Below are 23,805 nucleotides of genomic sequence, written 5' to 3'. Positions count from 1 at the left end.
ACAAAGGCACAGGCCTTCTCCAAAACGGCTCAGCCCAAAAGTGATGCTCACATAATAACAATAAAAGTAACAGCTCCCACATTCTGAGCATGTGCTACTGGGGCTCAACCTGTGAGAGGCTCTCTGTGTTCATCAAGTGAATGAACGAGCAAACAAATCTTTCTAAAGGCAGTGAATCCTGTCCCAGTTGCTGGAGGACAGAAGGAAGGCACAGTGGGCAGAGGGGACCACAGGTGCCAAGGCTCGGGAGCTCCCTGGCCTGGGAGCTCTGCTCTCTGAGTTGGGGAGAGTGGGCGGTAGGCAGGGGTGTGGCGGGGGTTGGGCAGGAGTCCTGAGTGAGAGGCTAAGGGGCCAAGGCGTCCTGTTCCTGTGGGTGCTGCAGAGCCACCGCGGATTCTGAGCTGGGCAGGGAGGGCATCAGGGTCTGGTCTGGGACTGCCTTGAACTCTGAGAGCTTCTGAGGGAAAGACAGCTGGGGTCCATTTTGCTCGGGTGAGCTGGCTCCATGGGCTGCAAGGGAGATAACAGAGAGAGAGAGACATGGAGAAGATAGAGAGAGGGAGAGAGAAAAGAACCTGAAGAGATAGTGGGAGAGAGACATAAAAATGCAGAGAAATGGGAGAGACGGAGAGATAGGGAGACAGAGGGAAGGGCGTGGAGACAAACCCAGAGACACGGAGACAGACACAATGACAAGAGAGAAAGGCAGAGACAGACAATAGGGAGAAACAGAGATGGAGAGAGAAGATGAGGAGACAAAGACCCTCCAGAAAGAGGTGGCAGTGGCCCAGCGAGGACCCTTAGGGCAGCAACAGATGGGATGGGTGCCTGACCCCAGTTCCTGGAGGCAGTCCCCAGAGGGGAGGAGAAGGGAGGCAGGACCCTTCCCAGTCCACTCCGCACCCACCGCCAAGCCCTCTTCAGCCCTCCCAACCACGGATGGGGAAGTTGAGGCCAAGCAGCCGGCCACCGGGGATCCTCCTGGGCCAGCACTGTGCCCCCATGTTCACAAGGGACCTGTGTCACCAGGTTAAAAATGGAAACAGGTTGGGCCTTTTTTTTTTTTTCTTTGAGAAAATCCTAGGCCCAAATAAGGTATGGGCTGCAGGCGACTGGTATGCTAGCCAAGTCCTCCTGAGAGAGCAAGTGGTGGCTGGCCCGGCCAGCCTGGGCTTGGGCCTCCTCCAAGACTCGCCCAAGCAGGGCGGCACCCCCTGGGGAGGCTATAAGGGCCTCCACTCCACCCTGCTGTTCACTCCGTCCCAGCCACAGACCCCGCCACAGACCCTGCCACAGACCCTGCCGCCTCGCCCCTCCCACCAGCCATGGAGGCCATCAAGAAGAAGATGCAAATGCTGAAACTGGACAAGGAGAACGCCATCGACCGAGCCGAGCAAGCCGAGTCAGATAAGAAAGCTGCTGAGGAGAAGTGCAAGCAGGTGAGGGGCTGGACACAGGGCCGCATGAGGCTGCCCAGTGCCCTCTCCAAGCTGGCAAAGCGGGAGGCTGAGGGCTGGGTTCTCAGGGACCTTGGTACCCGGAGGTCGGTAAGGGGAAGGGGGTGATGCTCCAGCCAGGAAAGAGTAGGCAATCGCGGTCTTCCCGGAGGGGACCCTGGGCTAAGAGAGGACTGACAGGACACACCCAACAGGGCCCGTGGGAGCCAAGTGAGTAAGCAGGGACGTTTGTGGTGCTGGATGTGTGTGTGCAAACGTTAAGGGTGTGTGTAGGTGTGTTGGGTGGCTCTGTCAGTGTGGGTGTATATGTACTGGATGGGGCGGTGGTGGGACACTGTGTGTGTACGTGTATTTGAACATCTCTGTGTGTGTGAAAGTTGTGTATGTGTTCTGGAGTGTGGAGGGATGTGATCACTGTGAAAATAAGAGTGTGCAGAGAGAGGTACGAGCATGGAGCAGTTGGAAAGCAAGTGTGGAAGAGTGTGGATGTGTTTTTGAGTCTGAGTGTGAATGGTGGTATCCGTGTGGAGTTGTGTGTATGGGGGAGAGTCTGGCTCTGTGTGTGTTTGTACAAAAGTTGGCATGACTAATGGAATATGCGAGTGTCAGGGTGAGTGTGTGTGTCCACGTGACTGTATTGAGATTGGCCTGGGTGTGCTTGGTGGGGGTTACTCTTTCCGTTGGGGTGTGTGTGTGTGTGTCTGTTGAGAGGAGGGTGGCAGGGCAAGGCTTGTGTGTGTGTGTGTGTGGGGGGTGACCCTGTGCCTGTGTGACTGTGAGCCTATAGGCCCACACTGGTGACTGCCCTGGAAGGGTGGCCAGGAGTGGGTGTGAGGTGGGGCTGGCTGTGACTGGCTGCAGGGGCAGCTGGGTGAGGCAAAGGATGCCTTCCGATGGCTGGGCATGGAACCCAGGTCCCCGGAGGTCCATTTCCCCGTGTGGTTGGGAAGGTCTGGAGACCGGGGTGAGTGGAGATTTGAGAATCTCACTGAGGCTCTGCTTGTCTGGGGTGCCCGCTGTCCCTGCCGGGAACTCTGCAGGGCAAGGCAGGCTGTCTGTGGCAGGCAGAGGCCCCGGACCGAGAGCTTTGGGGATGAGAGTCCCAGTAGGCCCCGGCAATATGGGTACATCAGATAGCTATTGGAGAGGCAATGGCAGAGGCCTGGGCTGGGTGGTCCCAAGGCCATGGCTTGGGCCGAGCTGAAGTCGATCAGTTGTAGGGGTCTAAGTGGCCAGAGCAGCCATAGGAGGAAAGAAGGGGGTTACGCCCCTTCTGTAGTGCCCTGCCCCCAACAGGGCTCATCTTTGTTCGGGAGTCAATTGCCAAGCTCTCAGGAGTGGCAGGGTCTCAAATAAGCCCCAGAAGCTGCCCAAGATGGTGACACCAAGTGCCCAGCCCTGCCCAGCCCAGGTGCCAGGCAAGCCTGGCAGGTAAAGCAAGGCTGAGCTCAGACTGGCCCTGTTTGCAGCTTTGGTCACTAAGCACCCTGGAGCCAAGGCCTTTACCTCTCTCTGTGCCTTGGTGTCCTCGTGTGTGAAATGGGGAAGAGACGGTGCTAGTTCCTTGTGGTGCCTACGTAGGTAGATCCCTTGTCATGACACCTGGCACAAAGCAAATGTTCGATAAATGCAGGGTCGTTTCCTGCCTCTCCCTACTTCCCCTTTAAGCTCCTCCCTCCCCCTCCATCCTGGAGCTGTGACACATCTACACTGCTCTGCTCCAACTCAGCCCTCCCTGTCACAAATGTCCCTCCTCCTTCCCTGTGCCCCTCCCTAACAAACACAGACGCCCATCCTGTGCTAGCCCTGAGCTGCCTGCTTCCATCCATTATTCAACCCTCACAGTTAGGGGCTTAGCAGATAAAAGCAACTTTATGGCCCTAATTTTCACTAAGGTGTGAGTGACTGATATAGTATACTCTACCAAGGCAGACTCAAGTTCAAAAGGCAAGGCTCCTCAAAGCCCCCAAGAAGCTTGTGGCCAAGGAGACAAAGACAGATTTTCTACCTGGATTTTCATTCCGTTCGTTCTCTCTCTCTCCCCTCAAGGCCTCCCACCAGGGTAGACTTGTGCACAAATCCAGGCTGGATCATCTAGCTTTGTGACCCAGGGCACATTGCTGCGCCCCTCTGGGCCCTCCATGTTCTGATCTGAAAAATGGGGGCAAATGATGCTTCCAATGGCTGGACATAAAACCCAAGGCCCCAGAGGTCCAAAGCAAAAGCCAGAGCCCCGCAGGGGCAATGGCCGGTCCTACCCTGGAACAGAGGCAGGAGGCGACGAGGGACTCAGCTTACCCAGAGTGCCTTATGCTTCAGAGGAAGCCAGAGAGTGTGGATCTCTGGAGCGGCCTGGCCTTTAGGGACCCTACAACAAAGTCCCCATTCCAGGCCCCTCCTAACTCCCCACCCCCACCCCTGTCTTTTGAAAGTGGGAATGGGACCAAGAGGCCCAGCCTGCCTGCTTCCTGCCCGCTCCTCTCCCAGGGCAGTGACATCCGCCACAACTGGCCTTTGACCCCACATCCTGACTCAGCCCTGCCTGAAGCCCCCATTCATGGGGACTAAGGTGTGTAGTCCATGCCCCTCTCAGCTGTTTTACAACCAGGTAAACAGAGGCCCAGAGAAGCAAGTGACTTGTCTGAGACCTCCCAGAGGCAAGGCAAGCCTCTGACCTCCCAGCAAGGTACTGCACACCCGCACTCGCTTTGTGTGTGGATTCCAGAGGGAAAGGAACTGATTAGTATCAGTCTTATTTATTTTTTATACCCGCTCCAACCACAAAAGGGTTTGGGGTTGTGTCATTGATTCATTCTGAGAACTTCTTCCAGGATTCCGCGTTGAGTGCCCAGCCCCCTGCTGGGTGATGCCCAGGCAGAGTGACCTTAGCCGCAGGCCTGACTCCAAGGAGCCCCAGGCTGGGGGAGATGGAGCCAGACATAGAGGGACGCCCCCTGCCTCCATGGTAGGGCTAGGCCATGGAGGGACAGGGACTGGAGGGTCCGAGGGAGTGGCAAGGGCTCTGCCCAGAATAGGACAAATCACCCAGAGAAGGGGCTTTGGCACTGGGTGTGGAAGGTTAGTGGGAGGAGGGTGTGCTGAGCAGCGGGCACAGTACAGCCTAGCGGTCAGCAGGCCAGCCTGGAGTCAGTCTTACAAGGGTTCAGATCCCCTATCTGTATGACCCTGGGCAGTCTCCTTCCTTGGGGGTCTCAGTTTACCCTTTTATAATACGCTCCTTCAGTAACAGGCCTGGCACATTCTTAATGCTTCACAGCCCCCTGCCCACTTTATGCCAGTGCCCACCCACTGTCCAAACTTCCCCAGAGGAAGTCATCAAAACCCCAACCATCTTTGTAGCTGTCCGGGGCACTCAGATACCACCATGTCAAGGCTTCCATTTTGCAGAAGAGGAAACTGAGGTTAGAAAAGGGGGCAGTGGTCACAGAACTGAGGTTTGGAGTCAGGCTTCTGGGATCCTTGCCTAGAGGTGGAGGTCGGGCCCACAGACTCTGATTTAGGCCCGAGCTGCTGCCACCCTCCCCCTGCTCTGATCCTCTAACCCCCTCCCCACTCCCCAGCTCAGCCTCAGGCACTCAGAGGCCCCAGGATGGAAGGCCAGGTGGTCTCACCTTGGGACAGGGGCCCTTTTAAGAATTTGCGCACACACACACACACACACACACACACACACACATTTCCCACACTTTGCACACCTTAAGGATGAACATGTAACCCAGATCAGATTCGCAGCTTGATCTAAAAGCTGCAGGCACAGCAACTTTTATAACAGACCGTGTTCAGGAAGGACGAGAAGGAAGTCAGAGGGATGCAGGAAAGCAGGCCCAACATGAGGACCTGCTTAGAAGTGGGTTAGATTCCTGTGCTCTGTGACCTGGGGATAGTTAGTCTGCTGCTTTGGGCTTCCTGCTGTGAAGAGGTCACAGGAGGAGGAGGAAGGGGGGGCCAGGGCAGCCCCCCCGCCCAGCATGGACAGAATCAGGAGTCAAACTACCAAAGGCATAAGTCAAATCAAAGTGTGAGCTGGACTAACCACCCAGCCCAGAAGTGGGAGGAGGGGGAGGGGCCACCTGGGTTGGTAGAGACGGTTTCCAGAGCTGACCATTGACTGGTGTGCTGGGGGCAGAGATGGAGAGGCGGGTTGTGTGGTTTCTATCCCATAGACCTGAGCTCCTCAAACGGTGGCATAGGGAGGGGGCCAAGACTCTCAGGAGAAACAAGGCCGACTCAAAATTTTGGAAATTCAGAAGAAAGTGGCCTTTGAAGGGTAGCACTCTTCTAGCCAAGCCCCCAAAGTCCAGCAGTGGTGGGGCATCTGAGCCCTTCAACCTTCTCAGGGTGTTTTTGTGAGGCAGTGTGAGAACCACTCTTTGGGGTAATGGAGAGCCATGACAGGTTCTAGGCAGAGGGAGGACAAACATACACTTAGGTTCCCTGGCTGGGGGTGTGCAGAACTAGAGGGGGATCAGCTGGAGACAGGGACAGTTCAGGCCTACAGTATGAGACTCCCCCTTTCAGTTTAACCCAGATCACGGGGAGGCTGCACCCCTGAAACTGGATGTGTGAATCTGGAAGACGAGCCAGTTTCTCCAAAGCTGTACTGGAGTCCCCAAGAGTATTGAGGGACCCCCCCAAAAGATAAGCACATCTGGTCCCAGGACAAGGAAAGATGTGAACATCATACTCACACATACCATTCATTGAGTGGTGCATAGTATTGTTATCCCCTGTTTTACAGAGAAGGAAATAGGCCCAGAGAGGCAGAGGACTCTTGTGAATGGGGAGACGCCCCTGCCACGGGACGTGGCCCCCAAACTGACACGTTCCCCGCTCTGTCCCCAGATGGAGGAGGAGCTGACGCATCTCCAGAAGAAACTGAAGGGGACGGAGGATGAACTGGACAAATACTCAGAAAACCTGAAGGACGCACAAGAGAAGCTGGAGCTGACAGAGAAGAAGGCCTCGGACGTACGTGCGCAGGAATGCGGCCGCCCGAGGCAGGGCCGGGCTGGAGCCCCGGGCAGGGAGGGAGGAAGAGGAGGAGGAAGAGGAGGCGGTGCCTCCCTGTGCTTTCTCCAAATAAGTCCCGAAAAGGGGCACTTTCCAGCAGCTGCGGCCAGCGGTGCCGACGTCAGGCCCTCCCCCAGCGGTGCTGACGTCGGCGGCCGGGCCGGGTGACCTCATCGCCCCGACGGCGGCCGGGCCAGGGGCGGGGAGGGGCGGGGGCGGCACCCGCGAAAGCAAAGGCTCGGGGGCTGGGGCGCGGCTGCTGCAGCTTTCGCCGAAGCCGAGTCCAGCCAAGCCAAGCGCCCGCTGCGTGCGCCCCCGCGCCTCCGCGCCATGGCTGGCCTCAACTCCCTGGAGGCGGTGAAACGCAAGATCCAGGCGCTGCAGCAGCAGGCGGACGAGGCGGAGGACCGCGCGCAGGGCCTGCAGCGGGAACTGGACGGCGAGCGCGAGCGGCGCGAGAAAGTGAGAGCCGCTCCCGGGCCCCCGCTCCGGCCCACGCGCCCCCGGCCCGGCGTACTCCCCGGCCCCCCGCTCCCCAGCTCGCCCCGAGCTCCCTCCTTTCTTCCCTTCTCCCAGCGCCTCACGCTTCCCGCGCTCCCGCCCGCCGGCTCACCACCGCAGCGGCTATTCGCCTCCTCCCGCCCCCGGGTTTGCCCGCCTTCGCGCCCTAGAGCCCGGCCGCTCCCGATCGCAGACCCGCCAACGCCTCCTCCCTCCACCTACGCTAAGGGGCTGGCTGCTGAGACCCTTTCCTCCGCCGCCCTCCTCCTTCCCGGGCCTGGGACTGGGGAAGGAGCGCCGAAGGCGGGTCGGGAGGGGCTTGCCGAGCGGGAAATGGGGGGATGGGGCCTAGTGCTCCTGCGATCCCGGAGTCGGGTGGAGGCACCGTGCAGCCTTCGGACTCGGGCTGGCCTCGGGGTCCGAAGGGTGGGGGGTACCCATGGCTGCACCTAGAAGCGGGAAGTGAGAGTGGGACCGAGCTTCCATTGTCTGGGGTTGGACTGGGGTGGGGGGAGGTTGCGTAGCACTTTCTCGCCTCTGCTGAGGCTTCCTGGCTCCCGCTGAACTTTCCCAGCTGTTCCCAGGGGCGCGGCAGCGACGTGTCTGCTCCGGGCAAGGGGCGGAAGTTCAGCCCCGAGCCCTCGGCCTTTCGTTGCCCATCTGGCCCCTGCGGGAACCAGGGCCTCCAGAGGAACCCTGCCTTTTCCAGAAGATCTTGGAATGTTAGCACGGGGCCCAAATCCGCGATCGATCTGTGAACCTCCGCTGCTTGTCACAGGGCCTGAGGCAGATAATGGGGCTGAATGAAGAGAGGGCCTTGCCACCTTCTCCATCCTCTGACTGCCCCTCGGGATGGGACAGATGGTGGCAACCCCTGGGGATGGGGGGAACTCTGGATTCTACTTCCATCTCCTATCACTGGGTACTTAGGAGAGAGTCCCCCATCGGTAAAGTAGGAGTGATGATAATGGCGACTCCCTAGGGTAATTTGGAGCCTCGCAGGAGTAAAACCTCTCTGCATGCATTTGGCACATAGTAGGTGCTCCATCCCTGGTCCCCGCCCCGCTCTATCCCCAAAAGTTCACAGTCTAATGAGGATGAGGGGAAAAGACACACAAGGCTGATTTGCATTGTAGGGGTGTCTGTTCTTTCTGGGATCGTGGCAGGGAGGAGGCCATCCAGCAAGTTTCAAAATGGAGGTTGAGCCGAGTCTTACAGAATAAATTAGAATTTTCTGGGACAGGACACCCGGTGGTGGAAATACTCAAAGGCAAAAAAGTTGAGGGAGAGGGTGGAAGCTGAGGGACCCTGAAAGCTGGAATGTTGGCACTCAGGGCGGAGAGCCTAGAGGTGGCGAAGGTGGAACTGCCCGTGGGTGTTGAGCCCCAGACTGCTTCGGGTTGGCCTGAGTGGCAGCCTTTAGTACTGGAAGCCTCCCACAGTAGCCGGTTTGGCCTCTTTCGCACACGGAACCGCCGTAATCCTCCCTCTGATCTCATCCCAAGTCATCTCACTGGAGGACAATTACTTCTGCTTAAAAATGGCCCTCAGCCACAAGCCAAGGCAGGAGTGGGACAGTCCATTCGGGAAGAAGGATATTTTTGAAACTTGTACATATCTTAAAAAGTTCGCTTTTCAAAGCGTGCTACTCTTGGTCAGGAGGGGAAAAGCTTGAAGAAGGTTCCTGGGCAAAGGAATGGGGCCCAGTTGGGGCGGGGCAGGAGCCCTCTCTCAGTCACTTGTAGATAAAGCCAAGAGCCGGCGTGTGGCAGACTTCTGGGGCTGCCTCCAACAGCTGGTTTCATTTAGATTTTTGTGTGATTAACCGACATCTTCCTGTTCCTTGGCCACATGTATCTAGCAAGCCTCTTTTACCTTATAAGGGAAATCCTTTGTAGAGTGTAGAAGCTTTGATTGCAGGAAGGGGTGGAGCCCCAGATGACTAGCAGTGACTAGCAGTTTTTCAAAAATACATACATATATATGTATGCACACACACACACACACACACACACATATCCAAACAGATGAATGCATCTCACAACTCTTTGAATTCCAGATAGTTGAAAATGTGCCCAAAGCGTGGTTTTCAGGATTCAGAATCCCTGGTATAAGGAGCTGCTCAGTCTTTTTTTCAAAGACAACTTTTTTTTTTTTGATGATTTTATTTCTTTATCTTTAGAGGGGAAGGGAAGGAGAGAGGAAGAGAAACATCAATGTATGGCTGCCTCTCGCATGTCCCCTGCCGGGAACTGGCCTGCAACCCAGGCATGTGCTTTGACTGGGAATCGAACCGTGATCCTTTGGTTCGCAGGCCTGCGCTCAATCCACTGAGCTACACCAGCCAGGGCCAAAGACAACTCTTAAATCAGGCACCTCTGTATGATCTTAAAAATCAATTCCTTGGCTGCTCATGGGTATAGGATTTCTTACTGGAGTGATGGAAATGTTCTGGAATTACATAGTGGTATTGGTTGTACAATATCACTATGAATGTACTTAAACACATTGGGAGGAGGTAATTCAGTTCCTGCCCCAGCTGCTGAAGGAGTTAAGATGCATGTCATTTAGAAAGAATGAAAGGCACTCATTAGGAGGAGTGGGTGACATTTCTTGACAGAGTTCATCAGTGGTTTTTAACGGAGTCTCCAAACTGAAGTTTCAGAGGAGGCTGCTGTCAGAAACAACTGTGGGAGCTTCCCCTGCCTCTGCTGCTAGAACTCGAGCTGAGAGAAGTTGCCCCATTCTCTGTTTTGCAGCAGCTCTGGCCGCATTGTATCACCCCAGATGTCTGCTGTTTAAAGGAGCAGGGGAGGGAGTGGTTTCCCAGGCGTTTTTACAGCCTACCCCAATCCAGACTCGTATTTTTCTTGATGTTATGATGCCGGTGTGGCTTTACCTGGGCCTTCACGTCTCCCCTCAGTTGGGCCGTTTGCACCCCCTCTAAATATCCCTTCCTGAGTGTGGCTGGCCTTGGAACCCCCACAGAACTTTGAGGTTCAGGGTGCAGGCTGAGCAAAGGAAGAGCCCTGGACTGGTGCACAAGAGGCCATTCCTTACTGATTCACCTAGCTGGGCCTCTCTGTTTTCCCCTCTGTAAAATGGATGAATCACACGGGGATTAAATGAGGTGAAATCATGCTTGTGGGAGCTGCCATTTAGTGGGACTCACCAGGTGCCTGGTACAGTGCCTCGCCCTGCAGTGACAGTCCTCACGGCAGAGTGGAGGAACAAGGCAGGAAGGCTCAGAGCCGTGAAGCAGCCAGCCTCATGCCACGTGGCTACAAATTGGCAAAGCAAGCCAACACTTTCTGATCCTGGAGTTCCTTTAGGCGCACCCTGGCCACGTTTCCATGGGGAAACTCCCAGAAAAGCCAGCAGCACTGTTCAAGTGTCTTCTCCATGCCAAGATTTCTTTCCCATATTTTGTCCCATCACCTCTTGGCTAGACTTACTTCAGGGTGGTGTTCCATCTGGGCTGCCTTCTTCCCCTGAGTGGACAGCCAGGATTTAACTGAGGGCTCTATCTTCTTGCATTATCTTGCCATTGAGGTGAATGGGAACAGACCTGATTGTGTGACAGGGTGAACCGGGTCCCCAGTGGCCTTGTTTTCTAGGAGTCCCATGCACACAGAGGCTAGGACTGTCCTCTCCCAGGGTACGGGACAATTGTTCCTTGACCACCCATCCTACACTGGGACACACACCGTCCTTGCTGTGTGGCAGGTGTTCCCCGATGTTTTTGGGAAAGATCACACAGAAAATTCACATTCTCCGGAAAAGAGTGTGGATTCCTCACTGCCTGGATTCCTGGATGGGCTCTGGGGTGGGGGGGTGTTAGCTGTGGGGAAGGCACTGTGTGAGTGGGGTTCCCACTGCTGGCCTGTTACCTCCTAACCTGGCCGCACCTCTCACCTCCCCAGGCTGAAGGGGACGTGGCAGCTCTCAATCGACGCATCCAGCTCGTTGAGGAGGAGTTGGACAGGGCTCAGGAGCGACTGGCCACAGCCCTGCAGAAGCTAGAGGAAGCAGAAAAGGCTGCTGATGAGAGCGAGAGGTAAGGATATGAACCCAGCGCTGGTGATGGCTTCTGGGACGTGGAGATACATGTGAATGGCCTCACAGAATTGGGGCGCGGGTATGTGCAGTCACACGACATGAACATGCAGATATGTACAATGCGTGACAGCGCCTTGAAAGCCATCACACTGTATGTAGAAGTGTTTGTCTTGGGGTGGTAACAGAGAAAAACTCCCTACAGCAAAAGAAGGGAGAAAGGGTGCAGATAGAACTGCAAGTATGTCTGTAGTAGTGGTCAGTTTGCAGAGGCTGAAGGCTGCTGTGTGTCTCGTCCATGTTTTCAAGACATCAGTTGCCAGGGTGATGTGAAAAGAAGGCAAGTTAAAACGTGGGACGGGCCATGCATAGATGATTGTGGACAATGCAGTCGTGCAGGCTTTGGGCTACTGGACGGCTACAGCAGCATGTCAGGGACCCGCACGAACTTGCAGCTGACAGTGCTCCTCACCCTCGTGGCACGAGCCCTGCACTTCTGCTTCCTGGGTGCTCTGTCTTCTGGAGTGTGACGGTTTCCTGGCACAGTTCTTGCAGACTGTGTGATTCACAGAAGCAGCCACCTCTGTGTGCTGTAAATGGGTTCTTTGAGCGGCGGCCGTGTGGGCCAGGCCCGTGGTCGTGCATGTCTGGTGCACGATTCCACCAGAATTCTCACTTGACCCATCCACCGTGGTTTTCCAAGATGAACTCCAAAGGAGTTATTCCTGACTGTGCTGTGGTAACCAAAACCAGAAATTAGAAACCAACCGGGGCGGGTGGGGGCAACCAGCTAGGACCTTGGGGGTGTACTCTGGGAGTCGCCCAAGCAGGAAGTTTCTTCCTGTGCAGTGGAACAGCCCATGCTGAGGGTTCAGATCCCAGGGCAGGCTCTGCTTTAGCCACTTAGAGGGAAGGGGGGGACCACGGCAGGTGTGAGGGTTCCATCACAAGGTCTTGTGGTGGGGCCTGGATCAGCTGCTGTCTATGTGCACTGTCAGATCGGCCTGGCTGGATGTCTCAATTTCAAGATGTCCCCAGGGCAAACCCTACAAGCCTAGAATTGCCCCTCACTTGTATCACGTCACCAGAAGCCTTTGGTGACACTGATGTTAGAGATTAATGTTTTTGGTAAATGGAATTCTGTACTTGGGATCTGGAGGGTCTAGGTTCAGGGCCTGCTGCTACTTGCTGTTTGGCCCAGGGCAGATCACTTCATCTCTCCAGGACTGCAGCGGGTTTTCCAGGCTCGCTTACCTGCTGATCTTGAGGCCTTGTACAGGTGTGCAGGGTGTCGCAACATCTGGGAATGGCAGTGACAGCCCAAGTGGAGGTGTTTATTAGACAACAGAAGTATGTGCTCCTGGGCTCTGGGCAGGCACTACACATGTCGATTATGCCTCTCATGTGACCCCTCCCCCCCCACTGGGGACCTAGCCCACAACCCAGGCATGTGCCCTGACTGGGAATTGAGCCAGCGACCCTTTGGTTCCCAGGCCCACGCTCAATCCACTGAGCCACACCAGCCAGGGCTGGAGGTGCTGAACTTACCCGGGTCAGTCCAAGCAGTGTAGGCCAGAGGGAGCTCATTTCATGGTCAGTCACCTGAGTCACGGGGACTTCCTGCTCTCCCCAGGAGGGATCCACTATCCTCATCCCTCACCTTGTTGGTATTCAGCTCTTACCTTTCCACTGCAGTCCTTTCATCATTCTGATTTCCACTCACTCTTGTTTTTAAAACCTTCCAGTGGTTCCCTGTCCCTTTAGCTTAAAACCCTTAGCCTGTATCTCAAGTGCCCAGCCTATGGTCTGGCCACCCCGGCCTTCTGCCATGTTGTGTCCTTTCTTTGGGGCTTTCTCTGTACAGTGAGTGCCCTCACTGAAGAACACCTTTCCCCTCCTCATTCACGTGTGGACTCTCTTCTGGAAGGTCTTCTGTGACACGCACACCACCTCTCCCACCGCTGCAGGATTCATCATTCCCGCGCAGGCAGGCGCGCACCTCTGATCACACTGTAGTAACAGCTGGAGTAGAATTATGCCCTGTTACTAGGGAGAGGTGATTTAGGATTGGGAGCACAGACTCCGGAGCCAGACCACCAGGCTTGAGTCTCAGCTCTGCACTTACTAGTTATATAACCTTGAGCAAGTCACTGAGCCTCTCTGTGCCTTGGTTTCTTCCTCTGTGAATGGGGGCAATGTGCCTGCTACTTTGTGGGGTGGCTTTACGTTTAAGGCACTTAGAACAGTGTCCGGCATTTCAGTAAAAGTAAAAAGTGCATGCGAGCAGCTCCACGGTTTCGTTTTTGGAGTCCGGCTCTTGGCAGATGTCTGAGCAGTGCTTAGGCGAGCAGATGTGTGGAGGTGTGTGATGGGGCGCTAATGACCAGGTTGCTCCTTGCAGAGGAATGAAGGTGATAGAAAACCGGGCCATGAAAGACGAGGAGAAGATGGAGATCCAGGAGCTGCAGCTCAAGGAGGCCAAGCACATTGCAGAGGAGGCTGACCGCAAATATGAGGAGGTGAGTGGGGCTGGCAGATGGCAGCGGCGGCAGGAAGTGGGGAGGAAATGGATGTGTGATAGGGAGATCCCGGGACCGCCCAAAGGAAGCTCTCGGGTAGGTCAGCTGTCCATCTGTATCCACATCTGTTTTTCCAGAGATACACTTGGCTAGGAACTGTGTCTTCCGCAATGCCAAAAGTTCCTGGGGAATTCTGTGACGCTTGTCTCACTTGGTAGGGAAGTCAACTGACCAGATCAGCTGGGTATTTGAGTGCAGTTTGGCTAAAACTGGGAATCATGGTCCCCAGCTGTGGGTCTTCAGACAACGGAAGCTCAGTGCCCCTTCTGCTTGCCTCCTTGGTCTTAGCTCTTCCTTCCCTTCCCGTCTGCCTTTCTCCTGGGACCCAAGGGACAGCGTGTTGATGGCCTCCAGGACAGAGTTAAAGAAGCAGCAGGAAGCCCCACGATGGCAGATAGCCTGGGCGTGACCTCACGGCGTGCACTGGGAGCACACCCTACTAGGTGTGGCTGTTGGGGTCCGTCTCCAACCATCCTTTCTGTCTCTGCAGGTAGCTCGGAAGTTGGTCATCCTGGAGGGCGAGCTGGAGAGGGCAGAGGAGCGTGCTGAGGTGTCAGAACTGTGAGTGGAGGGGCAGGGCTGAGTTGGGGGGGCAGCAGGCAGCTCAGCTTTTGGGTCAGAGCCAGAGGGGTGGCTTTTGGCCAGCACCAACCAGAGCCTCCACTCAAGAGATGGGCGTTTGGGACTCATTGCTCAGTCCCTCCTTGCTCCTGTGGCTGACAGAGAGGTGGCAACCCTGTGTCTTTGCTGCCCACGTCTTGACTCCTCCCACAAAGGTATTGGGAAACAGAGGTGAGAGAGCTGGTAGCAAAGAAGCCCAGAAGCCTCGTTCTCCCAGAGAGTGTCTCACTGGGCAGTGCTTTCTTAACAGAAAGCTGACCCACAGGGTAGCCCCCACCTCGCCTCAGTGTTTAAATGCTTTGCTCCTGAAGTCATTATTTGGCTGTGACACATTCTGGGGCAGGCAGGGTGGGGGTGTGTGAGAAGCTTGATCAGAATCCCGAAAGCTCCAAAACCCCCCAAAATCCTCTCCCCTGGGCCCTTCAGCTCCACGGAGCATCCGGAGCACTGAGACGGGTCTGGTTTCACAAGCCCGTTCTTGCTTCTGGAGTGTTCAGTGTAAACTCCCATCGCTGTTCAGTCAGTCGCTGTCCCCCAGCCTCCCACTCTCCATCTCGTCCTTACATCTTCTAGAGGCAGCCTCATCAGTCACGGATTCCACAGGCCCTGTTGCCTCAGCCTTGGCAGGAGCCCAGGAGCGCTTCACAGACCTTCCCCAAGCTGCTCAGTCTGCCTGCCGCGCCTTTGCGAGGCATGATGGGGTTTTGATAAGTACACAGTGCTTTAGCTCAGGAAAAGCCATTAACCTTTCCCCCGCATTCCTTGTGGAGGCTCTGGGCATGTGTGGATTCCTCCTCAGGAAGACTGCCTTTAGCGGAATTGCCTGCCGTAAGGGACGACACAAACATCCTTTGTTTTTGTGTAGAAAATGTGGTGACCTGGAGGAAGAACTCAAGAATGTCACTAACAACCTGAAGTCGCTGGAGGCTGCCTCTGAAAAGGTTGGTGGTTGGCTTTACTTGGAGGGTGATTGGCTGGACTTGTTCTGTTCTTCCCCAAGGTGCCCAGGAACATGCCAGGCTCTCAGGGATCTGACCTGTATTCACTTCCAGCAGCTGCAGAGCCCAGCAGCTGGGTTCTCCCCACAGAAAGAGGTCTGGTGACTGCGTTCCCCTCTTCCAGGTGGGGCTTGGAGCCATCTCTTGTCTCCACTTCTTAGGAGGTGGAGATGGGGTGTGAGATTGACACCTGCTCAGCCTCCTCTGGGGAGATCTGAGCATCATCCTATAAACACGGAGCCCCCGCCCCACTTGAATCCCTCGGTTCTTCCAGAAATACCTTCTCGAAGATTGAACAGCAGATATCAGAGGCGGAATTGGGCTTTTTAGGTTGAAACAGTATCCAGAGTGGTCACTACAGGATGGAATCACACGAGGAGCAACATACAGTCTTCCTCGGCCCACCCGCTGAGTTCCTCGCCCTCATCCCTCCCTCCTCTTCCCCCTCCCACTGCCCTTCAGTGGCACTGAACCTCCATTTCCCAAACATTCCATGTTCTCTCATCACATCCAGTTCTTTAAACCTGTTGTTCATTCTGCCAGGTTGGCCTTTCCTTTGCTTTTTGCTTGATAACCTCCCATTCATCCTTTAGGCCTCTGCTTAAATAGCACTTCTTCTGAGGAGCCTGCCCTGATCGCTTATCTAGGTTAGGTGCTTCTTGGCTTCGTGGCCCTACCTACGTCTTTTCCTATCATAATGGTCGATCTCATTTATCAGGATTACTCAATTAATCGCATGCCTTCCTTACTAGATTGTGAACTTTAAGGACAGGGTCCATATCTGACTTCTTTACAGCTGTATCATTAGTCCTATCCTGTGCTTGGCATGTATTCCACACCAGGATATTTGCTGAATAAATACAGTCCACGTGTGCAGGCCAAGTGCTGCCCAAGGCCACGGGGACAGATGCTGCAGTGCCCACCTCCGCTTCTGTGAGGGCTCAGAGTCAAGTTGAGTGAGGAGACTGACAAGATAACAAGGTCCTTTGGGACTTCAACAGGAGGGACCTTGGAAGGTTGGGAAAGGTGTTACAAGGTAGTGACCTTTAAAAAGGCTGTAGACAGGAGGTGAAGGACAAATACCATATGATCTCACTTACAAGTGGAACCTAATCAACAAAACAAACAAGCAAAATAGAATCAGAGACATGGAAATAAAGAACAATCTGACAGTGACCAGAGGTGGGGAGGGGGTAACTGGGGAGAGAAGGGGAAGGGTCAAGTCAAGGAACATGTGTAAAAGGACCCATGGACACGGACAATGGCGGGGGGTTGAATGTGGGAGATGGGGGTGGGCAGGGCAGGGGAGAGCAATGGGGGAAGAAAGGGGACAACTAATTGAACAATGAAAACAATTTTTTTTAAAGGGCTATAGAATATGATGATGGCCAAGAGCTCAAATTCCAGAGTCAAGTTCCATCCGTGGCTTGGTCACTTGCTAGCCATATGACCTTAGACAAATTGCCTGTTTACTCATCAGTAAAATGGGGTTGAGGATATCCAGCAACGTAGCAAGCAATTGATAAATATTAGCTAATACTAATCTGAGTCAAGTCTTGAAAGACAGGTGATTTCTAACAGGAGAGAGGAACATTCCATCCTTGGGGACCCCGTCATAGGCAAGAGCTGGGAGAATAGAAAGAACAAAAAATCTGGAGGAAGAAGAAGGGGGCCCCTTGGGGAGGTTGGTGGGAAATAAGGTTGGAAATGCAGGCACGAAGGGCCTCAGACGGCGGGCATTTCCGTTCAGGCATTGGCTCCAACTTTCTCACACTGTCTCGGGTTACCAGTTCAGCACCGTCCCAGAGTGGTCTCCCACGGGGTCTCCGAGTTTTGCACACAGTTCTGCCTGGAAAGGAGTCTGCTTCCACTCTGCTGCTTAGGCGTGTTTGAGCACACATTTGACTCCGAGGAGCAGGGAACGGGTGTTCTTTATGCTTTTTTTATCTCCTTTTAAAAGCAGTGTTTTGGTTTCTCCCACAGTATTCTGAAAAGGAGGATAAGTATGAAGAAGAAATTAAACTTCTGTCCGACAAACTGAAAGAGGTGAGTGATCACATCCAGCAGGTCGCGTTTCTCCTGGAGCTGGCAGTGAGGCAGCCGCGTTGACTCCAGTCTTTTTCTTTAGGCTGAGACCCGTGCCGAATTTGCAGAGAGAACAGTTGCCAAACTGGAAAAGACTATCGATGACCTGGAAGGTATGAAAGTACCATCTGATTATGTATGTTCTGCCTCCCCTACCTAGGACATCCACAGAGAGTTGGGGGAAGTCTGTGCAGGGGCCGAGCTGGGCTGTGTTCAATTCAGGGAGTAAAGTGAAGAGTGATGTCACTCCTGGAAGTCTGGAGCACTAGAATCAATAGTGCAAATCAAATTCAGACAGGGGTTGCCATTTTTGAGAAATAAAATACCTCTGGTTAATTAGCTCCACATGTGAGTACAGAGACCCAAATATGGGTAATTTTAAAAAAAGAAGAAATCCTTAGAATTTTCTTCCATTTCCTCATTTCTGAGAGGTGCCTTGCATTTTTTAGATGCCTTGCATTTTTACAGGAGCTCTCTCCCAGAGAGCTCGGAGCTTATCACTGTATGAGAAAACGGAAATACAGAGAATGTAGAGACTAAATAAAGACTCTAGTCTGCAAGCCCGGTGCCCACAGATCCCAGAACTCCCTGTGGAGTTCCAACTTTTAAAAAAAGTTCTGTGTCCTTCGTGAGGTAATTTGGGACTTCCAGATCTTGGGATTCAGACAGAATCTCCCGGGCTGCCTCCTTCATCCAGAAAGGGTGCAAAATGCATACCATGCATCCCGAGTTTGGTTTGGGAAGTGAGGTTTCCACATCCAGGGAATGCTTCCCTTCCAAAGTGTGAACCAGGTGACGTCACTGAAAGTCAGGAACAGCCCAGGGCAGGAGACTGGTGAGGAGAAGCTCTGCGTTTCTGGCCACCACTCTTTCAAAGGTGCATTATAAATAATTCCCTGCACAATCTCAAACTACTTAGAAATCCCTCTGTCGATCTTTTGTTTTCTTGTTTGTTTTCCATATGCCACAACTTCTTCCTAGTTCATGCTTTGTTTTCTCACTTTTTTTTCTTTCTCTCATTGCTCGCCTGTGGCACACCATTCCGACCCTCGTGCTCTGTCCCCTGTACCTCTTCTGAACTCTCTCCTTGGGGACATCCACCCTCTAGATGAACTGTATGCTCAGAAGCTCAAGTACAAGGCTATCAGCGAGGAGCTGGACCATGCTCTCAACGACATGACCTCTCTCTGAGAGGCAGCAGGGGCTGCCCTCTGCCCTAGCAGTACTGACCGTCTGCCTTCTCACTGTGCCGCCTGCACTCCTATGGGCTTCTACAAGCCCCCCCCCCCCCATTTCCTCCTCTGGGTTTGATCCTCCAGGCTGCCTTCTGCTGTGTCTGTGACTGTGTGTGCCCTTAATAAAGACAGGCAGCCCTCATCTGCATGCCCTCCTATTCTCATTTCCACTTGCCGCTTTTGAGCCGTAGTAGCCATGATGCTCTTCTCTTGACTGTGGCTATAACCGAAAGTGGGTGGTCCAAATGAAGAGCTCATTTCAGAAAGAAAATTGTGCCCACCTGATTCTCTGCCAATGACGTGAAAACAAAAGCCAGTTTGGCACGAGCTCACAGGCTCAGGGTTAGCTAACTGTATCTGCATGCTGGTAGCTGTTTTTCCTTAAACAGAAATTGTTTGGAGTGGAGATTCATCCACCCTCTTAAGCGGCTTCACAGAATCAGCAGAACTGGGAGAAACCAGCAGGCTTGTGTCTAAAAAGAGGCTACCCTTGAATGGGGTTGGCTCTACGGATTCAAACAGCGGCAACGGCATTTTGGTCTCTTCATTCCTTGCTGCAGTTGTCTCTGCCCCACTCTGAGAGCAGTGCCAGGGGTTCCCTCCGTGTTCACTGTTCACAAGCCATCTCTCCAGTTCCCGGTCCTGGGAGGAAGTTCCCGCGTGAGGCTCTCCTCTGTACCTTGCCCTTAGGAAACTACCCTGCGAGGAATTAAAGAGCATCCCATTAGTGGGGAGAGGGAGTGGAAGCTGCTGGAGTGACAAAGAAAGGAAGGATCCTTACCTGAGCCTCAGACACAGTTGCCTGAGACGCCAATATCCGCCTCCTCTCGCACCTGAATTACTAGAACCAAGAACCTCATTTGGGTTAAGGAAGAACTCATGACGTTAGCCTGCAGGTATTAAAAGGCCATGTTGATAGTGACCGAAACCTCATAGATTTTTTCCCAAGAGAGTCCAAATTTCAGTCTATTCGGTCCTTCCGTGCCCTCCACCTCCACTACCTCAGACTGCCCCGGCAACTCCGACGTGTCGGTATCCTGCCACTTCTTCCAGACTGCCCCTCGAACCTGAAAACATCGTGAAAGTCTCCAACTAGCATCAGTCTGAGGTCCCTATAGTTTGTTATTCCTCGTCCTATTTGATTCAGGTGGGCACCTGTCCCAATTTTTCTTTATAGTCATTGGTCCAAAATACTTCTCCCGTAAACAACCCTGAGCGTCTCCTTATTTCTAACCACCATTCACCAGGAACTCCTGCCTAATCCACTCCCATCACACATTGCCACACATCCCCACTGTGTGGAGGTGGGTGTATTTTGCATGCTCTCTCTGTGTATTTGTTCCTGGGATTTTCCAGCCATTTGTAGCCTCCACCCTTTGAAATAGCTGTAGCCCTGCCTCTCTGGTCATTCTGTCTCACTAAGCACCTCAGTGGAGCCTCGTGGACAGGGCTTGGGGCTGTGCAGATCACCTACTACCTGTTGACGGCCTGTGGGCCCTTCGAGGTTCTCGAAGGGCAGTGACAGTAACACTTTCAAGGAAGGTTATTTTATCTCAAGCCTGATAACAAAACAGATGCCAGGAATCCAGTGGCAAGGTGAAGTGAGGTCAGGGTTTGTAGATGGGGTACCTGGGTTTAGATTCTAGCTCAACTACATCAGCTGTGTGGCCTGGAACATCCTACTTCACTTTTCTGCAAAATAAAGGTGGTATCTTAGTTAGAAATGGTTTCACACAGTAGTGGACATTCAATTACCACATGTCCTTCCAGACCAGATAGGCCTGGCTCACTGCTCTCTCTCTGGGGGATCCTCCCCTGTCAGAGTGGCATGGTTTTAAAGTGCCTCGTTGAATGAAAGTTCCATAGTTGTGTTTGAAAGGCTGCCATCTTGTGCACTTTTTTTCCTTTCTGAAAATTTCCACGCTGATCCTATCACATTTTATGGGCATTTTGCTTCCCTTCAGTATTTTAATGAGTCTTGGCCTAATCCCTTATCAGCCATCACTCATGGCAAACCAGTTCTCCCTTGTATTCCGTCACGCATAGTTCTGAATGGCATCTTAACTTTTTTTAAAAAATGTGTTTCATCAGCTCAATCACTTAATAACACAGTGCGGTCTGGCTCCAATTTCAGTCACGTTGCATTTGCCTGGGTTTGACTACATCACTGTAAACACATAGATACAATAACACAATTATGCTTGGAAGTTCAACAGCCGTTCTCAGAAGCTCCAAAGGAAAGATGGGTTACAGGGCTATATTTTCCTCCCAAAAGCTCAAGGACTAGTGCACTGGTCTTTAGGGGGGGAATGTATTGAATCACCCATATTTAGGACTAAAATCTTATGTTTGTGTAACACTTCCTAAGTCCTGAAGCATTGCTCATTTCTCAGAGTAACTCGCAGTGGTATTGCTGCCCCCATTTGACAGATGGGGGGACTGAGGCCTAGAAAGGTTAAATGGTACAGCTGGGGCTTCATCTAGGTGTTCTGACTTTAGGATTGCCAGATACAGCAGATTAAAATACAGGACACGCAGTTAAATTTGAATTTCAGATGGGCAGTGAATAATTTTTTGGCATAAGTATACCTCATGCAGCATTTGGGATGTACGAATTCTAAAAAGCTTACTGTTTATCTGAAATTCAGATCTCACTGAACACCCTGTATTTTAATCTGGCAATCCCATCTGACTCCAAGATTTGGTTCTTGAACTCTATTATTCCATGATGTCCTATTATAATTAAAGTGCAAAGTCCTTTCTCTGCTATGATTTCTGCTCTGACAGTATGGATTTTAAGAAACCATTCCTCCCCCCACCTTTAACAAAGATGCTTATTAATTTATTTTTCTCCCACTCTTAATCCTCACCAGAAAAACTTGCCCAGGCCAAAGAAGAGAACGTGGGCTTACATCAGACACTGGATCAGACACTAAACGAACTTAACTGTATATAACCAAGTACAGAAGAGTCTTGTTCCAACGGAAGCTCTAGACCTCCGTGTCTTTCTCTTCTCTTGTAAGAAGTTCCTTTTGTTACCGCATCTGTGCAAATTATGAATATCTGACCAAATATTTTGTATCAGAGAAGCTTTGAGCACCAGTTTAATCTAATTCCTTCCCCTTTTTTCCCAAATGGCACCAGATTTTTCAGCTCTATTTTTATTCTTACATTGCATTTTGATTCTAAGCTAGGCAGGGTGTTTCTTATTGAACAGACCGAAGGCATTTGGTTCCTGGCAGATTAGGCAAACCCACACTTTAAAAACACAGACTCTAACATCTAGTCACTGGTCAGTGTGAAAGGTTGAAAAGCAGAACTTCTGGGCCACCCTCGCACACAGTACAGGAGGCCAGGGACTGGCACACTAAAGCGGGTGGAGATTTTCCATCCAGAGCAGAGAAAGGGCGTTGGGCTATTGTGGGAAGACATACCCATAGATAGATTAATCTAAGCATTCCCTTTTCCGCGCTCCACCATGTAGAACAAACATCCCCTGAACAGTCAGTCAGCTTGGGAATGCTTGAGAAATAGCCATGATGTTTACTCTGACATGCGGCCGCCCACTCAGCAGGAATGAATATGGTGGAATTCAGTCCTGCCCAGGAAGCCATGTCAAAAAGACTGTTAGCCATCAACAAACGGCAAGAGCATTTTTCCATTAAATGTTAAGCACAAGGGGCCTCTCTGGCAGTGGAGGTAAAGTAACTGGCTTAACTTCATCTCCTCTTTAGGGATTGATAGATTGAAGATTTACTTATCTAGGACTTTAATGCCTTTGTTAGGACCAAGTTCATAAAAGACCAGGAAACTCCTGATTCAACTGGATGTGGAGTATTTTAGAGACAGGGCAGCATGTTCGGCTTTGTTGTACTTTTGTTTTTTCAGTTAACATCTCAGCTGAAACATTCCTTATTCCCCAGCAGTGTGGGGGGCAACTCAAGTTTACAGTTCCAACGAAAAATCACCCTGCTTCTAGTTTACCCAACTCCTCTGCCCCTCACTCCTATTTATTGCGCATCACACTACCCAGGAGATACACTAGCAAATTGTGCAATGGAATAAAATCCACATTTCTCATTTAGATTCTTGCAACTGTATCATATGTAATGGTATCACTTTTTCTACATTTTGGTCAAATAAATTTTTACATAAAGTATAATTTGTGTGAATTTTAGAATGTGTGGGGACATACATATAAAACATTTTGGTTCAATAAATGAATGGGATGGCTAGATAATTGTACCATGAACTCAGCAAATTTTATTTATTGGCTTTACACCATGATTTCATGATATGCGGATTATAATCCTTTACAGTGAGAACACTGGCTCAGTAACTCAAATGCTCCTGTCCTTTGTTATCTTCAGCCCTGAGCCAGGCTGTGAAGAGTGAGTAGGATTTTCATAGGTGGGCTAGGAGCAGGAAGGAGGGTCCCTCTTGCTTGAGTTAGGAGAGCACAGGCCTGCCCGGAAAAGGTTGTCTGCGTGCTGCATATACAAAGGAGAGGAATGGGAAAGCTGGTAAGTAGGCTGGATCCACCTTGCTGACAGCCTGGACTTGAATTGGTCAGGAGTGGAGAGCCACTGACTTTAGGAAAATCCACTTAGCATTCAGTTCCAGGAAGGGACTAAAAAGGGGATAGACTAGAGGCAGGAAGACCAGTTAGAAAGATGTTTCTATTATAGTACCTGCCATGGAATAAGAAGGAAGAAGTGATCTGAAAGATGTAATCTTAGGATTTAGCACACTGGATGGCAGGAAACAAAAAAGTGTCAAAGATGACTGCAGTTTAACTACCTGAATTGTTTTGGTATTTGCCTCAAGATCAGATCTTGAGGAAGGGGGCAAGGGAATAAAAAAGAAGTGAAAGCCTTTAAAACGGGTGTCAAACTCATCTTCACCAGGGACCACATCAGCCCTGCAGTTGCCTTTAGGACCAAATGTCATTTCAACTCCTTAACAGTTGAGTAGTTAGATTTATAGTCCTAAAATTACAGTCAGCCCTTCGAAGGCAACTGCGAGGCTGATGTGGCCCCCGGTGAAAATGAGTTGGACACCCCTGCTTTAAAACACAGATGCAGTGTGCAAACACTTGTTATCAACTGAAAACGTTTCCTGCTGTTCAGTATCTAGCTGACACTGAGCTTGTTTCAATGGTAGATGAGAATGTCAGTAAAATACAAACCCCCTCTAAATGCCCTACCATTACTAGACAAGTTTGTTCTCCCTTGCCCTACTA

General features: G+C 52.2%; 1 protein-coding gene across 4 annotated transcripts; it reads left to right on the top strand.

Moving 5' to 3' along the window:
* The first annotated feature begins 1,258 nt into the window (after positions 1–1,258).
* On the top strand, positions 1,259–22,725 carry TPM4 (tropomyosin 4). Of its 4 annotated transcripts, none has more exons than XM_037141917.2 (9): positions 1,259–1,439; positions 6,321–6,446; positions 10,913–11,046; positions 13,447–13,564; positions 14,115–14,185; positions 15,111–15,186; positions 17,227–17,289; positions 17,372–17,441; positions 18,437–18,602. In XM_037141917.2, the coding sequence occupies exons 1-9, from the start codon at positions 1,326–1,328 to the stop codon at positions 18,517–18,519; spliced, it is 855 nt and encodes a 284-aa protein (XP_036997812.1). In that variant the 5' UTR covers positions 1,259–1,325; the 3' UTR covers positions 18,520–18,602. The 4 variants fall into 4 exon arrangements, with proteins under 4 accessions (XP_036997812.1, XP_036997810.1, XP_036997813.1 ...); XM_037141915.2 differs by lacking the exon at positions 18,437–18,602 and adding an exon at positions 21,437–22,725 and having other exon boundaries at positions 1,262–1,439; XM_037141918.2 differs by lacking the exons at positions 1,259–1,439; positions 6,321–6,446 and adding an exon at positions 6,683–6,950 and having other exon boundaries at positions 18,437–18,575.
* The last annotated feature ends 1,080 nt before the right edge of the window (positions 22,726–23,805 follow it).

The sequence above is a fragment of the Artibeus jamaicensis genome, unplaced genomic scaffold (assembly GCF_021234435.1).
Source record: "Artibeus jamaicensis isolate MK-2021 breed Jamaican fruit bat unplaced genomic scaffold, CSHL_Jam_final contig_477, whole genome shotgun sequence".
In the NCBI taxonomy this organism is placed as follows: Eukaryota; Metazoa; Chordata; class Mammalia; order Chiroptera; family Phyllostomidae; genus Artibeus; species Artibeus jamaicensis.
This window is presented reverse-complemented; position numbering and strand designations above follow the sequence as displayed.

Excerpts from the sequence above, each read along its gene's own strand:
- TPM4 (XM_037141915.2), top strand. The coding sequence starts at position 1,326 with ATGGAGGCCATCAAGAAGAAGATGCAAATGCTGAAACTGGACAAGGAG. Across the intron at positions 17,290-17,371 it reads TGTCCGACAAACTGAAAGAG|GCTGAGACCCGTGCCGAATT; the intron begins GTGAGTGATCAC and ends CTTTTTCTTTAG. Across the intron at positions 17,442-21,436 it reads GACTATCGATGACCTGGAAG|AAAAACTTGCCCAGGCCAAA; the intron begins GTATGAAAGTAC and ends AATCCTCACCAG.